The sequence below is a fragment of the Lonchura striata genome, chromosome 18 (genome assembly GCF_046129695.1).
Source record: "Lonchura striata isolate bLonStr1 chromosome 18, bLonStr1.mat, whole genome shotgun sequence".
Classification (NCBI taxonomy): Eukaryota; Metazoa; Chordata; class Aves; order Passeriformes; family Estrildidae; genus Lonchura; species Lonchura striata.
This window is the reverse complement of record NC_134620.1, coordinates 12,725,956-12,741,911: the sequence shown is the minus strand read 5'-3', so window position 1 is coordinate 12,741,911 and position 15,956 is coordinate 12,725,956. Positions and strand designations below refer to the sequence as shown.

The window sequence follows — 15,956 nt, the reverse complement described above, 5'->3', positions numbered from 1 at the left end:
GGGATCCCTTCCCGGTGCGCTGCCTCCGGGGCGGTGCGCGGCTCCTCCTCGCACCGCCTCTGCCGCTGCCTCATTTCCTGCAGCGTAGCGGAGGAGGAAGCTCTGTGCCCGCTGTCCTGCCCGGCTCGCCCCGCTCCCCTCCCGCCCGGCCCCGCCGAGCCGCCTGCTGCCCTTCGAGATGCCGGTGAGCGGCTCCGCGCCCGGCGCCGCGCGGCCCCGGCGGCGGCAGCGCGGGCGGGAGGGCGCGGGGCGGCGGGGCCGGGGGCGGCGATCCCGGCCGGGGAACGGGCTCTGCTCGCTGCGGGGTCCGGCCGGGGCACTGCGGGGGAACGAGGGGCTGCAGCTGCGGGGAGCGCTGCTGAGAGCGGGGATGGCTCTTCATGGGAGGCTGCTGCAAGGCAGCGCCTTCCTCTTCCTCTTCCTCCTCCTCCTCCCCCTGCCAGGGATCCACCCGCAGCCGGGAGGGTGCGAGCCCCGGCAGCAGCGGGGGAGAGGGCGGTCACAGCAGGGCTTTGCCCCGGCTTTGCTCACGCCACCTCTCAGTGAAATAAACTGCTTTTTATACATCCAGCCTCTCCCAGTCACATCCTCCTCTGCCCCCCCACAGAGGGTGGGTTGTGAGATGAGGGATTCCCAGTGGCTTGCACAGCACCTTGGAAAGTGCCTAGAACTAAACTCCTTAGTTGTTTAAAATCGGTTTTTCAGGGAGAATTTGTTGTATGCGGAAAGCTGGTTTGTTTGTCACTTAAATCACTTTTGTTGCTTTTGTTGATTTTTTTTTTTACTGCACTGAGCCTGCTTTTATTTATAATTATCTACTATTAATAGCCAGTCGTGGAATTAAATTACCTATTTTTTAATGACCAACTAACTTTCAGTGCAATGCCCCAAAACTCAGGCAGGTGAGCAGGGCTGTTACCCCTTGGTGCAGCCAGGATGGGGTAACAGGATGAGGCAGCCTGGGGATGAACTGTGCCTGCAGACCAACAACACAGATTTTATCCCATCTCCTGGTGCTTTCCTGGTCTTCACCAGAATGGCACTAAGATCTGGACCTAAAGAGAAAATAGCAATTGCTTGTGCAAGGAAAAAATGATGGAAGCATCATAATGAACTAGGCTGTGACTCCTGTTTGATGAAGACATGTGAATGGATATGGAAATGTCCATTTTCAGTAGGATCAATAACCAGCTCTCCCTGTCTCTAGGCTTACCACTCCACTTTAATGGACTCAGACACCAAGCTGATTGGGAACATGGCACTGTTACCCATCAGAAGCCAGTTCAAGGGCCCAGCACCTCGAGAAAGTAAGATTATAATAATCTCTGAATTACTGGATGTAGCTCATCACCTCAGGGGTTGCTCTAAGACAACCCCATTAAGAGTGATGAGAAGAATCACTGGTGGGAAATAGAAAGATTCGCAGTTTAGAGAGGAGGAAAGTTTTCAACTACTTCAGTTGTGCAAATTGTAGAAAATAATTATGCACAGATAATTGTGCTCCGTGTTGTGCTGAGTTAGGGGTTTCAGTAATCCAAGCCTCTGGCTGCTGTTCTGGTGCCTCCCCCTGTGCTCCTGAGCAGGGTTTTGAGGAGGCTGTGGTGGTGTGAAGCCTCTGTGTCAGAGGAAGTGGTTCAGCTGCAGAGAACTCGTGCTCTGGGCTGCTCTGAGGGACAGCAGCACTTACGGGTGTGGGGCTTCAAAAACTGCAGTGAAGTTCCAGGCACCCCGAGAGGGCCCACAGGCACACGTTCCCTTTCAACACCTGAACTTCCCAGGTGTGGTATTCCCCAGAAATGTGGGATTCAGTTTGGAAAGGGAAATGGAAAGGAAACGTTTCTGGATTTAAGCAGTCTTGGATGGTAACAAAGGTCAGATTGTCACTGTGTTCTGCCCCCCTCCTTTATTTGAAGAGGATAATGGAATCCGAGTGATGTGCTTTCTCCAAAAACTTTTTTTCTATCCTTTTATGATGTTAAAACTGTGATGAGTTACTCAAAAGTGGTAGAAAAGTGAGGAACTGCTGAATTGCTGCTATTTGTGAAGTGACATATCAGAGGGGAAGGAGAAAGGAGTAGGAAGCTTAAATATTACAGTCTGAACTCATGGTGTTTCAGAAGTTTTCTGTTACGTGGTGCTGACTTCTGCTTTTTGTAAATACCATGGTTTTGTTCTTGCAGTAATCCTTATTTATATATTTCAATGAGTAAAAGTTATGACAAATGTAGTGTAACAGAGCACTCCTTAACTCTATCTCTTCTTTATAGCTAAGGACACAGATATTATAGATGAAGCCATCTACTACTTCAAAGCTAATGTTTTCTTCAAAAATTATGAAATTAAGGTAATTTTTTGAGATACTGAGTATATTCTAGTTCTTTGGAGGGTTGGTTCTGTGAATATAAATTTATTTTCAAGGAAGTAATTTTAAGAAGATCACAAAAACTCCCCTTCCACTTAATCTTTAAAGTTGGGTAAATGTCATGAATTGCAAATCTCTCTCTCATGGGGAAACTATAGCCCAAAATGGCTTGAATTAATTCCTGTTTCAGACTTTATCAGTTCCACAAAGTGCTGTCATCTAAGAGTTCCTGCTCTTGTTTTGCAGAATGAAGCTGACAGAACACTGATCTATGTGACCCTCTACATTTCTGAGTGCCTGAAAAAGCTGCAAAAGGTAAGAAAACTGAATTCCTGTGCAGGTGGGAAACAGTCTGTTCTGAGAATTGTTCTAAGGAAAGGATTTCCTGATATTCTCCTTCCAGGGGAACAGATAATCCTGTTCACCCCAGTCCCAGTTGTCAGAGCCTCCAATACCTCAAGGCTGTGGATGTGCTGTGTTGCTCTTGATGAGTATTCATATTCCAGATTTGTAAAATATTTGGGTCTAATGCTGTGTCAGTTTTTGTTCATAACTGCTAACCCATTGTTTGCCTGGTTCTTCCAGTGCAACTCCAAAGGCCAGGGAGAGAAGGAAATGTACACACTAGGAATCACTAACTTCCCAATCCCAGGGGAGCCTGGCTTTCCACTGAACGCCATTTATGCCAAACCTGCCAACAAGCAGGAGGAAGGTAAGGCTGACCCAGGGCCTCTGAGGGTCACACTTGATTAACTGCACTTTTATGACTGCAGTTAGTTACTTTAAACCTAAATCTTCTAAATCTGCAGTCTGTCTTCTGAAGGCAGCACAAGCTGGATTTTCTGACCTTGAGGATTCCCCTGGTTCTATAGATAAATCGAGCTAATCAACTCAGCCAGCTGGGAGTGCCTGCAGATGTGAAACTCCCTCTCTGCTTTAAGCAGCGATGTCTGATGTGTCCCTGTTAAATCCAGTTTGGGTTGGTGCTGCCCAGTTTAGCTTGGTTTTGCTGTGCTGCTTTCAGAGGTGATGAGGGCCTACCTGCAGCAGCTGAGGCAAGAAACCGGCCTTCGCCTTTGTGACAAAGTGTTTGATCCTCAGAGCGACAAGCCAAGCAAGGTGAGACCTCAGTGGCATCAGCACGGAGTTAGTGAGAGCTTGGGGGAGTTTGTTCAGCTACGTGAGAAGTGAGACAAGGGGGTGAGAAACTTCAGCCAAGCCTGTCTGATTCTGCAGTGAAATGGCAGCTGCAAGTTATCAATAAGTTTAATCTAATGTGATATGACAGTGAATGCCACTTTGGGTTGCTTTCAAAAGCAGGGCAGTAATAAGAGGTGTCTGGTTCAGCTCTTCAAAGCACTGCACATCTGCTCGTGGCTGGGGTTGCAAATGGAGTTCACAAGCAGGAGAGGTGCTGTGTCTCTTCCCTGCAGCTCTGATGTGAGAGCTGCTTTGAAGTCGATTGTTTTGCCTCATGTCCAGATTGAAAAAATCGCTAATCAATGAATGAGTCACCTCCTGAGTGTTCACATGTTTCATGTGCAAATGTGACTGCATTTAGTGTCAAAATCACTTAGGCAAATTTACTTTCAAAGGCATAGCTTCCTGATGCATCCCTCATTTATGATAAAATACAATAAAAGTAAAATAAGACAAAGTAGAATTTCCCATAAGTCCTGTAATATGAACTCATTGTGTCCATTCCTGTTGTCTTGTTCACCTCAATTTAAGTAGAAACCAGTGTGTAAAACTATGTGTAAAATATTTGTTTTGTGTCAGAGATTGAATACTTCAGTCATTGGAAACCACTTCTGATTTTCTGACTCTGTACTTCCTTCTGCAGTGGTGGATCTGCTTTGTGAAGAGGCAGTTCATGAACAAGAGTCTCTCAGGCCCTGGGCAGTGAAGCAAAGTGGCAACAACTTTAAGCATTTCCACAGCAAGATGTTTTGTCTTTTGCCTTTGTTTTGGATACATAAAAAAAAAAAAAAAAAAAAAAAAGAAAAAACCAAACCTGTCAATGAGTGATAGAGGGAGAACAAAAAGATAAGTTGTGTAAGCAAATATTATTAAGCTGGTGCTTAATAAGTGATTTCTAACGTGCTGTTTCAGATGCAAGGTGCTTTGTAGTCGTGGCTACAGCATTTAAAACAGGGCTTGTATTTAAGAGAAGAAGTGGGCTTGGCTGTGGGGCAGGGGAGCTGTGTCATTGCTCTGCTGGCTGGAGTCTGGGTGTCGTGTGTCCAGGGAAAACAGACCTCTCACGCTGTGTTGTCCAGTGCAGTGATTTTTACCTTGTTTTCAATAAAATTTGCTTGTAATGAACGTGGTAACTACTGTGTGTCTTATGGACAGCCTTCAAAGAAATCAAAGAGGTTTTCTTCTCCTTGGTGAAAGGCTTTGGGGTGACCTAATTGTGGCCTTCCAGGACATGAAGGGAGCCAACACGAGCCTGGAGTGCCAGGACAAGGGAGAGTGGCTTTGAACTGGCAGAGAGCAGGATTAGATTGGATTCTGGAAAAAAAATCTTCCCTGTGAGGGTGGGGAGGCCCTGGCACAGGGTGCCCAGAGAAGCTGTGGCTGCCCCATCCCTGGAAGTGTTTAAGGACAGGTTGGATGGGGGTTGGAGCAACTTGGGATAGTGGAAGTTGTCCCTGCCCATGGGTGGAATGATTTTTAAGGTCTCTTCCAACCATCCTGTGATTCCATGATTACTGTGTAACATTAATCAGTAGGAAGTGAATCATTCTCACTGAAAACTGGGATAAGTGCCAGGCCTGCAGTTTGTAGCCATTTACCTGTTTGTTTAGCAGTCTGTCTCCTCAGAGCTGTGCTCCCAAAATGCCTTTACAGGGTAACACAGATCCCACACAGCTGGGTCTGTGGCTGCCTTCTGATGGTGCATTCAAACACTCACAAACTGGTAAAAAGTGGCTGTCCTGGGGATTTCTGGAAGAATACAAATCCACTTTTAGTTTATGTAGGTTTTGTCTCTCAATGGCAGGATGCGTGTCACAGTCACCACACAGCACTAACACACTTTTAGTGTTACCTGAAGCCCAGTGCTGATGTTTTGCTGCCTGCTGGATTTGTCTGCTGAGAGCTGCGTTCCTCTCCCAATAGCAGTGATGGCATGTGCAAACTGAAAGTTCTCACTGATTCCATTTTTAGGAATAGTGTAGCCCATGTTTTAAAATGTTTCTGTAACAAAGGTGGGAAAATAAAGTTTATTATTCATCTCTCAGTCTATCCTTGTAGTTAACAGAAGGCCTAGTGAGGCATTTCCCAGAAGAAATACAGGTTTTGAAAGGTTTTTCTCCAACAATCAGCATATTGGCAGAAGGACAAGGGTTGGACTCAGGAGCTGTGGAGGCACGGACAGTGTGTGTCTGGTGAAATGAACAGGGCTTATGCCTTTATTAATGTTCAGCTCTTTATTAAAAAGATCAGCTGGGCAGGGGGCTCGACACGGAGCTCACCCCCGTTGTTGTAGCTTTTTCCAGGTAGGCGAAGGGGGAGAAGGCGTGCAGAGTCTGTCCCTGAAGTCTCTGTGGCACACTGGTAGCTGAAGGGTGAAGAGGTGTGCAGTCTGTGGCTGAAGTCCTCATCAGCAGACTGTCCTTTCCTCCTGGTAACACCACAAAAATCTTGCCTCTTTATTCCTGCTTCCCACAGCCCACTCCAGTCCAGTCTTATGTAGGTGATAGTGACAGGTCAAACGTCGATCAGGGATGTGGTTCCCTCTTCCTCAGCCAGCGAACCGTACCTGCCCAGCCCCCTCTACTGTGTTTAGGTTTCCATCGAGGGTGTCCTTATCCCCGAAAACACGCTCCCATGGTTCCCAGGTTTCCGTCTTAGAACGGCAGCATGGGTGGGGTAGAGAAAACAAACAGAGCAATTACCTAACTTCCATTTCCATATGAGTACCTAGCTGGTGCCCCAGTATTGCCACGGGAAGCAGGAAGGCTCTTTCGCTCCTCACACCTGGCGGCAGAGCGGCTCCCCTCACGCCCGGCCCGCCGCCGCCAGGGCCCCTCGGCGCGGGCTGCCCTCCGCGCGCCTGCCGGGCCGCGCGGGCAGCGCCTCGGCCGCCTGCGGGCGGCGGCGCGCGAGGACCCCTGCGAGGCGCCATTTTGGAGCGGCGGCGGCGCCGGGGCCGGTTCCTCGCTCGGGCTCTCTCCCGGTTCCTCGCTCGGGGTCTCTCCCGGTTCCTCCCTCGCCCCGTCCTGTCCCCTCCGCCCCGCCGGCGGCAGCATGAGTGTGGTGGAGCACGTGCGCGAGATGGCGGCCGCCGGGCTGCACTCCAACGTGCGGCTGCTCAGCGGGCTGCTCCTCACCATGAGCGGCAATAACCCGTGAGTGCCCCGCCGGCAGCGGGCGTGAGGGGCGTGAGGGAGCGGGGCCGCTCCTGGGCGGGCCCTGTCCTGTCCCTGTCCCTGCCGGGGATGGAGCCCGCCTCTGTTCGGGTATCGGCATCACCGCCCCTTTGTGGTGCCCACTACAGCGTGGGTATCATGGCAGAGAATCACAGAATCAGCAAAGAAGGAACCTTGAAGATTGTTTTGTTTCAGCCCTCCTGCCTTAGGCATGGACATCTTTCATTATCCCAGGTTGCTCCAAGCCCTGTCCAGCCTGGCCTTGGACACTTCCAAGGGGTGCCACAGCGTCTCTGGACGACTTTTGCCAGGGCCTTCCCACTCTCACAAGGAATAATTTTTACTGATACCCAATCTAAAGCTGCCCTCTGTCAGTGTGAAGCCATTCCCCCTTGTCCTGGCACTCCAGGTCCTTATAAATTGTCTCTCCATGGTTTTTGTTGGCTCCCTTCAGGTCCTGGAAGGCCACAGTTGGGTCATTTGTTCTGCACACAGAACAATATTATATTAGGGGTTTTTATAATGTAGGAACAGGGACTAGGACCACAACTGCTGTACAGGCTGGGTTGCCTTTTAAACCTGAGTCCAAACAAAACACTGTTCTTTTAAACTTGAGTTCAAACAAAAGCCTGTTCTAAAATCTGAATGGGCAAAATGCTGGATCCTTACCTAATAAAAAGTGAATGAATCCTAGGAGAAAGTTGGTGCAGTGTAATGGATATTTACAGCCCCATGCTTGTTACAGAAAGGATGAGGGCTGTGCCCAAGCAGCCAAACATTGAGCTGCTGTTGCTGATGAGGTGTCAGGAGTGGCTGTTGGGTTTGTTTGTTTACAGATAAAAGAAATTGGTGAGATAAGCCCTGTGTGAGGAGTCAAAGCTGTTACTCAGTGGTCCTTCAGTGCAGTGGAGGAGCTGCAGCAGTTGCAATGGAAGCCACACAAACCAAAGCTACAAATACTTTGGATCTGTAAGGTTTGGATTCCTTTGCAGCCATCTGATCTCAGCCTCTCTGTGTGTATTTCTTGCAGGGAGCTGTTCTCTCCCTCTCAGAAGTACCAGCTCCTTGTCTACCACGCAGATTCCCTCTTCCATGACAAGGAGTACAGGAATGCTGTCAGCAAGTACACCATGGCCTTACAGCAGAAAAAAGCCTTAAGTAAAACCTCCAAAGTCAGGCCTTCTACTGGGAATGCTGCATCCACACCCCAAAGCCAGGTATTTAAGAATTGATAATAATTATTAATTGATAATGTGCTGCATCAAGCGATCACGTTCCCCCTGCCATTTCATGTTGCTGACTCAATTTTCACTGGAAGAGATCCTTGAGGCTGAATCCTCTGCCAAGTGCATCACTAACCACATCCCTGAGCATCACCTTTACATGTCTTTTAACCACCTTAGATTGTTCATTTATCAAATAAACCTGACATTTAAGGCTAATTAGTGGGATAATATCTGTGGTGCTTTCTAATGCAAAACTTAAAATGATCTCCAGCATTAAATTTTTCTGTATGTGTACTTTGTACTTTTAATTTGAATACAAGAATAATATGAACTAGTAGTGAGTTGCAGTGTTAACTTACATGCACCAGTTATTTTTCAACACAGTATAAATATTTATGAGGAAACCTTATGAAATTTTTCATACCTGATTGAACCAACATCATATTTAAATATTTTATTTTTTGTTTCAGTGTTTACCATCAGAAATTGAAGTGAAATACAAAATGGCTGAATGTTACACAATGCTGAAGCAAGATAAAGATGCCATTGCTATTCTTGATGGGATTCCTTCCAGGCAGAGAACTCCAAAGGTAAATCTGGCAGGTTTTTGTCACAGCCTCGTGGTCAGTGTATATAGGGTAGAACATATTATGTAGATTTAATGGCATTATGTCTTCTTCATTAGTTAAATATTGCTTGGTATCATTTCCTAATCTTAAATTAGCTGATATGGACCCTTTTCTTTAAAATAATAACAATTTTGTATTTTCTCTGCTAGAAGGAATTTAAAAAAAAAAAAAAAAAAAAAAAAGAAGGAAATAAATGTTTTGTGCATTTTATTAACTTCTTGTATAGTTGGGGCAATGCCAAATCCTTGAAAGGCTGGAGACTTTGGCAAGTAGAAAGTTTGCTAGTGCTCCATCTTTTAAAATCTTTTAATCCTGTTCAACAACAGTTTAGATAATGTTAAATATTTAGATCCCTTTGTGGTCTGCAGTGCCAAATCTGTGGAGTCTTTCCTCGCTGGCTCTGTTACTCAGAAGGGCTTAAAAGATTAACACATCAGATCAGTCAGCTGTGTTTCATGTTAAATTGTCCTAAAAGTGTACATGGCTTAAACTCCAGTTAATGTCTGAGTGTTCTGACCAACTTGCAAAACAGAAAAAGAAGAAAAGATTGAGAAAAGCAAACTTTTTACTTGTATAGACCAGCAAATGAAAATGCTGCAGCAGAAACCAGCTACTTGTGTTGTGAGGAGCTCAGATAATTTCTGTTCTTTGGTCAATCATGGCTCCTTTCAGGAGCTGAATGGAAACTTTCTCTGACTTGCTAAGCTAATTCAAACACTTGTATGGACACAGAGGGACTCCTGGAAGGGACTGATTAATGGATATACAGATCCTTCTTGGCACCGTGTACTTGCCCATCTTTTGACTTCTTTGATGCAAAACACACATTTTAAGGTGCACAGTGCACATACAAAAGATGTAGATTTTATTTCTGTACTCAGAAAGAAGCCACAGCTTCCATTTTGTACTACATGGTACCTTGGAGTGTTCTCAGAAATGCAGGTTATTTTGTCTTCTGCCCAGAACAGAGGCAGGCAGGCTTGAAGACAGAGTTGTGACCTTTCTTAGTGATTCTTTCTCCTTCCTCACACTCGACTGTCCCCACGTTTCTGTTGTCTGCAGATCAATATGATGCTGGCAAATCTCTACAAGAAGGCAGGCCAGGAGCGCTCCTCGGTGACGAGCTACAAAGAGGTGCTGAGGCAGTGTCCCTTGGCCCTGGATGCCATCCTAGGTGGGTGTCTGCACTCTGTCAGCCCTGCAGTGCTCAGCCCTGTTAAAATTTTAATTACACTTCTCTAACTGTCATGCATTTGCATGTCATACCCACACTGTAGAAAATGTAGCAAGCCCTGTGACCAGCTGTTTGTCAAGGGACGGAGTTTCTGCTCCTCGGACAATTTATTAAAAGCAGTTTGATATCAAGCTTTATATCAAAAGCAGTTTTGGGTGGTTGAGGCTGATGTATGCACCCCTCTAAACAGGCTTGCTCTCGCTGTCGGTGAAGGGAGCAGAAGTGGCCTCCATGACCATCAACATAATCCAGAGCATTCCCAACTTGGATTGGCTCTCCGTGTGGATCAAGGCATACGCCTTTGTGCATACTGGAGACAACACCAGAGCAATAAACACCATTTGGTAAGAGTTGGAAGAGCGTGGTGCAATCAAATCAGATATAAATTCTTCTATTCAAAATGTCATTTATAAATAACAGGCATTTTTTTCCCTTTAAGCTCTTTAGAGAAGAAGTCATTGCTGAGGGATAATGTGGACTTGCTGGGGAGCTTAGCAGACCTATACTTCAGAGCTGGAGACAATAAAAACTCTATCCTAAAATTTGAACAAGCACAAATGCTGGATCCTTACCTAATAAAAGGTGAGTAAATCCTGAGAGAAGGTTGACCTGAAGAGTAACAGCTGCACGCAGTAGAATATTTTATATTATTTACCCAGCTTTCAGTTCAGAATTGTCATTTAGAAGCTGCATATCATGAACCCTTCTAGGTAGTTGCACAGTTTAAAGTAGGTGTTTGTGGTTTTTGTGACTTTTTTTTCTTGTGAAAGAGCTTTCTGTTTCTTGAGGGTTGATCCTCCAACGTGTCTCTTTAGGAATGGATGTTTATGGTTATTTACTGGCACGTGAGGGTCGGCTGGAGGATGTGGAGAACTTGGGCTGCCGGCTCTTCAATATTTCTGACCAACATGCAGAGCCCTGGGTGGTGTCTGGGTGAGTTGTATTCTTTTCTTTCTCACCTCAGCTCTCCGTGTGCTGAATGTGGTGGGTTACAGCTGACACAGTGGTTCAGCTTGTTTTGTTCAGCAGGTGCTTTTCTATCCTGTCTGTTGTGTCCTTGGGTAACTCTCTGTAAATATCTATTGTGGTTATTTTCTGTATGTGAAATTTAGAGTTACACACCCGTGCAATATATTAAATAGTAACAATTTTAATATCTATACTGGGTGTTCTTAAATTTCTGAAGAAGTTATTTTCTTAACTTGGAATACAAGTTCAAAACCCCCACGACTGCACGCAGGCACCGCAGGCAGCGCGTGTTTCCAATCCCTCTCCTTTTTCTGTAGGTGTCACAGTTTCTACAGCAAAAGATACTCCCGTGCCTTATACTTGGGAGCCAAAGCCATCCAGCTGAACAGCAACAGTGTCCAGGCCCTGCTGCTGAAGGGAGCTGCTCTGCGCAACATGGGCCGGGTGCAGGAGGCCATCATCCACTTCCGAGAGGCCATCCGCCTGGCGCCCTGCCGCCTCGACTGCTACGAGGGTGAGCCCTGGGCAGCTGCTCACAGCTGCTCTCTGCCAGGGCTGCTGCCATGCTGCTGCTGGGGCAAGGGAATGGACAGCATTCCAAGCAGTTCTTCCCTCCTGTAAATAATTATTACCCCAAAAGCTACGATGTGATCGGGCGAGCGATGCGAGAGAACGCGTGGGTTTGTAAGAGTGATGTTCAGAAAGGGGTTTTCTTGGGTTTTTTGTTTTGTTGCATCTGGAGGGAAGCAAAACTTTGGTGCTTGGAGCAGCTCACTTTTGGATGATGACGTTAACTGATGGTTCGTTCTGCTGGGACCTTTGTTTTGTCGTATTTGTTTAGATATTTAAATCTGGTTGATCTCAACAGCAGCTTCAAGTAGTGAAGAGTCCAGGTGAAGTATTAATTCTCTCAGTATTGGAGTTGGACAAAACCATTAGATTAGGTGTACTTAAGGTTGGAGTTTTTTTTCAGTGCCTGACCATTAATAAACATCAAGTCAATTATCTGTAAATGAGTATGTTGACAAGCATAGATGCACTTTCTCAATTACAACGTGTATTTGCTTACTGGAGTGTCAGCTGTTCAGCACCCGAGTGCTGCTAAGTGCAAATAATAGTGGAGGGCTGAGTGCCTGAGGTGCTGACTCAAACCCTGAAGTGTTTCCAATCTGACATCACCAGGTCTCATCGAGTGTTACCTGGCATCCAACAGCATCCGTGAAGCCATGGTGATGGCAAACAACGTGTACAAAACCCTGGGGGCAAATGCACAGACCCTCACCCTGCTGGCCACAGTCTGCCTGGAGGACCCAGTCACGCAGGAAAAGGCAAAAACGTTGCTGGACAAAGCTCTCACACAAAGACCTGACTATATTAAAGCTGTGGTAAAGAAAGCAGAACTTCTCAGTAAGTTCCTTTTTCCTCTGGGTTGGTTTGTTTAAAAATACCCTTGTACATGGAAAGGTGTTCTGGAACTACATCCACGTGAAGGATGTGACAGTGATTATAGAGTCCAGGGGTTTATCAGTTCTATCCTGAGGGGAAAAAATCACAGAAATTAATTGCATCCAGCGGTTGATACTACATTTAAATTACAATTGCAAACAAAAATGGTTTGACTTCAAAGTAGATGTAATTGTGAATGTAGCAACTATTGCAACAAAAAGTAATTGTTCAGAGTTAATCCTGCAAGAAGCAGAGCACTGCTCTACTGACAGGTCTAGAGGGACAAACAGCCTTGTGTTGGGAAGACCATGAACACTGTGATTTTTATAGCTTTGTCTCAGCTCTTGATGAAAGCAGTGGTTTTGCCTGTGCACAGGCAGAGAGCAGAAGTATGAAGATGGGATTGCCTTGCTGAGGAATGCCCTGGCTAACCAGAGTGACTGTGTCCTGCACCGCATCCTGGGGGACTTCCTGGTGGCTGTCAACGAGTACCAGGAGGCCATGGACCAGTACAGCATAGCCCTGAGGTAAAGCACACCCTGGCACTGCAGGAGGTTCAGAAGAACCAGTAATCAGTTCCACTGAGTAAAAAGATGAGCTACTGAAGCATTAGGATGGGAATCAGAGGTGGCTTTGCATCATTCTCCCTTAAAATAACAAAACCACACTAATGACATCCTGTTTGTGAACTGGTTGGTCTTAAGATTTCAAACTGAGAAGTGCATAATGTAAGGACTGTATTAGTGCTAAATATGTCACTAGGCTTGTGATTCCTTGACTAACAAAAGGATTAAGGCATGGAATTATTTATAGTTATTAATTATTTTATAGTCAGACTTGAGGATCCATTTTTTTACACTAGAGGGTGCATATAAAAATGAGCTGTTTGATAAATGCAAATAGTATGATTCAACTTAACATAATCTAAATGCTATTTTAGGGTGTTACTTTGTTAAATATTCCCATGCTTTGATTGCAACGTCTTCGATTTGCCTTACACCCAGCACATTATGTCCCCTGCAAACTTGCATAGTTTAAATGGGTCAGCTGGTTTTTGCCTGCATAGATTATATTTAGTCAGAGTAATTTAAATTTTTACTGCTTTCATGATGCTTTATAATTAGTATTGTTGGGAGAGGTGACTAAGTTTTCTGGAAGAGTGGGATGTTTAGATAAACGTGTTCTCTGGGATCAGAACTGTTTTATAAAGAGGTTTAAGACTCAGTGTTAGAGCAGCTCAAGGGGAAGTTGCATCATCACCTAAAATAAGCTTCTTGATGGTGTTAAACAGGAAGTGCAGACAACAGGATGAGATTTTATTGTTACTCTTTACACTGAGGCCACAAAGAGAAAAAAGTTTCAAGACAATGCTTTATTTTCCTTCCTTTCTTCAGTTTGGATCCAAACGATCAGAAGTCACTGGAAGGATTGCAGAAAATGGAAAAAGAGGAAAGTCCAACAGATGCCACCCAGGAAGAGGATGTGGATGACATGGAGGGAAGTGGGGAAGAGGGGGACTTGGAAGGCAGTGACAGTGAAGCAGCTCAGTGGGCAGATCAAGAACAGTGGTTTGGGATGCAGTAAAAGCCTCCTGCTGCTTCTTTTGGCACTTGAACACACCACTGGGGCCACTCTTCTTAGAAGAACAGAAACTCTGATTCTCTTTCAGTAACAAAGGACTTGATTTTTTTTTTAATAGACTCTGAAAGCAGTTAGTAGCTCTGTGCATCTCAATACTGTGGAGATTCTTGATGCTTCTTATTTATTAAGTGTAAGGGACTAACTGCATCCAAGGTTATTTGCAACTTTTATTTTGAAAAATTCCTGCTAAAACTAAAACCATCAGAATCTGAGGTGTGTAACGAGCCTGTTGTTTGTGATGAAAACAATGTCTGAGTTCTGTCCAGGCTGAGTGTGCTTGGGCAAGTTGTAAATACAGTGGTTTGTATTCCTTTGTGGGAAAGGCCTTGCTCATTTGTGTTCAGCCATTTGAGTCTGGGGGAGCTGCTCCCAGTGAAGTCTGGGGGAGCTACTTGGGTGTGGCTGAAAGCAGCACTTTTCTTTTGCTGTTTCTTGAATTAATTAGTCTTTTTCCAGGGCATTACCTGTGCTGTCCACAATAAATTTGGGACAATAAGCAACTTGGACTTCCCAGACACTTTTTCTAGCTGATTGATTTGTCTGTGCACAGAATTGAGCCAGTGGTGGAGAATTAAAGTAATTTCTTCAATCCTTACTAAACTCTGCAATCACTTCAAGTCTGTACATGAACATGTATTTTAAAATGCAGTTTAGTTTTATTTCAGTATGTTCCTGGAAGGTTTTGCAGCAGTGACTCAAAGCACTTTACATTCTGTGTACAGCACTGACATTTAAAATGCTATAAAAAGAATTAATCCCTCTTCCCTTGCACTGCTGAAGAAATGTTAAATTATGCAAATACACATATTGTCCTGGTTTTTTCCATGTTTATATATTTCCTGGCTTTGTCAGGTAATTTTTGAATTCATTACTTTTTTCCCTCACCTTTTGAAGCCAAATTGCTTCATGTACAAATTCCTAACCTCAGCATTTCAAGGGTGAACTGCTTTGGGTAATCTAGAAACTGTTTCAGTTCTGTGGGCTTGATGTGTGGGAAGAGGAATTACTTATTTTTCTTACAGTTCTGATTCCCTTAGTCTTTACCAAAATGTGGTTTTATAATCTTTATATCAAGAGTTTAAGTCCTTTTGTATTTATTTTGTTACCATAGGTATGCTGGAGCACACAGACCTTTTAGAAAGCTAAAAAAATAGTTTTGAGTATCAGTTGGAGGAAGAATGGCTGTTTGTTACAAATACATGACATGGAAAAGAAGCTTCTCCCTGAAAGGCAGATATGGGTAAATATCCCTCTGTGATGTTGCATCAAAAATGCACAACAAAAGAGGGAGATTATTGTCTGTTTTGGAAATGTTCTGGTGTGTCATGGCTTACAGAGGAGGAGTCCAATAGTTCATCCATTTAAGAAAATAAAACAGCTGCTTGTCTGTTCTCTCTGGAATTCTGTGGGCTTTAGAGTTTCCAAAATACCAAACTGAGTTTTGGTTCTTTGAAGGTGGTAGGGGAAGAACAGCAAAGCAAAGCTGTCGTGGCAGTTGAGTTGGCACAAGCTGCTCCTGCTCTTCCAGTGAGCAGATTCACCAAATGTGTAACGTCTCAGGGAGAGCAAATATTTCATTAATGACTTTAATTAACAAAAGGCTTTTGTCCTCTTCATATCTTTGCCATTGCTGTGGGATGCACTGAATGGATTTCAGCTCATCACGTGTCTCATAACAGAAAAAACGTGCAAGATATTCAAAGCATCTATTTTTATATTAAAAAAACTTTGCTTTCTCCTCAAACTCAGCATTCACCAGCTCAAAGCTGGGTAGCTGCATTAGCTTTCTAGTTGTATTCCAGACCTCTGCTGAGAATGAAAATTGAGTTGGGTTACTAAACTAAAGGCAGGATACATTTAATTGATGAGGAGTATATGAGATATGTGCTGTATTTTTCAGCCATTTAATTCTAATAGTTCCTTTGAATAGGTTGTTCTTTTCAGGTGGAAACCACTGTCTTTGCACATTTCTCTGAAGTGTTTACATAGAAGAGGAAACTGGAGAGCCACAGTTCTACTGAAACCATTCTGTAGTGTGTTTGTAGATAATCTGATAATCTCTGCTTTTAGAAC

General features: G+C 44.7%; 2 protein-coding genes and 1 long non-coding RNA gene across 3 annotated transcripts; 2 read left to right on the top strand and 1 right to left on the bottom strand.

Annotated features, from left to right (window-relative positions):
- Positions 1–73: 73 nt before the first annotated feature.
- Positions 74–4,687, top strand: ARPC3 (actin related protein 2/3 complex subunit 3). The gene is made up of 7 exons (XM_021532730.3): positions 74–184; positions 1,208–1,307; positions 2,268–2,344; positions 2,609–2,677; positions 2,948–3,074; positions 3,387–3,481; positions 4,206–4,687. The coding sequence occupies exons 1-7, from the start codon at positions 179–181 to the stop codon at positions 4,266–4,268; spliced, it is 537 nt and encodes a 178-aa protein (XP_021388405.1). The 5' UTR covers positions 74–178; the 3' UTR covers positions 4,269–4,687.
- Positions 970–6,401, bottom strand: LOC116184180 (uncharacterized). Its single transcript, XR_004148929.2, has 3 exons — positions 5,415–6,401; positions 5,161–5,311; positions 970–1,055 (listed from the first exon to the last, which is right to left on the bottom strand). It is a non-coding gene; the product is annotated as an uncharacterized LOC116184180 (long non-coding RNA).
- Positions 6,402–6,479: 78 nt separating this feature from the next.
- On the top strand, positions 6,480–15,284 carry ANAPC7 (anaphase promoting complex subunit 7). The gene is made up of 11 exons (XM_021532810.3): positions 6,480–6,717; positions 7,769–7,955; positions 8,435–8,554; positions 9,656–9,767; positions 10,018–10,171; positions 10,267–10,409; positions 10,643–10,760; positions 11,114–11,310; positions 11,979–12,203; positions 12,619–12,769; positions 13,637–15,284. Exons 1-11 carry the CDS (start codon positions 6,617–6,619, stop codon positions 13,824–13,826), a joined length of 1,698 nt encoding a protein of 565 aa, XP_021388485.1. The 5' UTR covers positions 6,480–6,616; the 3' UTR covers positions 13,827–15,284.
- Positions 15,285–15,956: the final 672 nt, after the last annotated feature.

Bases quoted from the DNA above. Each gene is read 5' to 3' on its own strand.
- ANAPC7 (XM_021532810.3), top strand. From the start codon at position 6,617: ATGAGTGTGGTGGAGCACGTGCGCGAGATGGCGGCCGCCGGGCTGCAC. The intron at 9,768-10,017 runs GTGGGTGTCTGC...CCCTCTAAACAG, and splicing joins GGCCCTGGATGCCATCCTAG to GCTTGCTCTCGCTGTCGGTG. The intron at 12,204-12,618 runs GTAAGTTCCTTT...GCCTGTGCACAG, and splicing joins AAAGAAAGCAGAACTTCTCA to GCAGAGAGCAGAAGTATGAA.
- ARPC3 (XM_021532730.3), top strand. The intron at 2,678-2,947 runs GTAAGAAAACTG...TGGTTCTTCCAG, and splicing joins GCCTGAAAAAGCTGCAAAAG to TGCAACTCCAAAGGCCAGGG. The intron at 3,482-4,205 runs GTGAGACCTCAG...TTCCTTCTGCAG, and splicing joins AGAGCGACAAGCCAAGCAAG to TGGTGGATCTGCTTTGTGAA.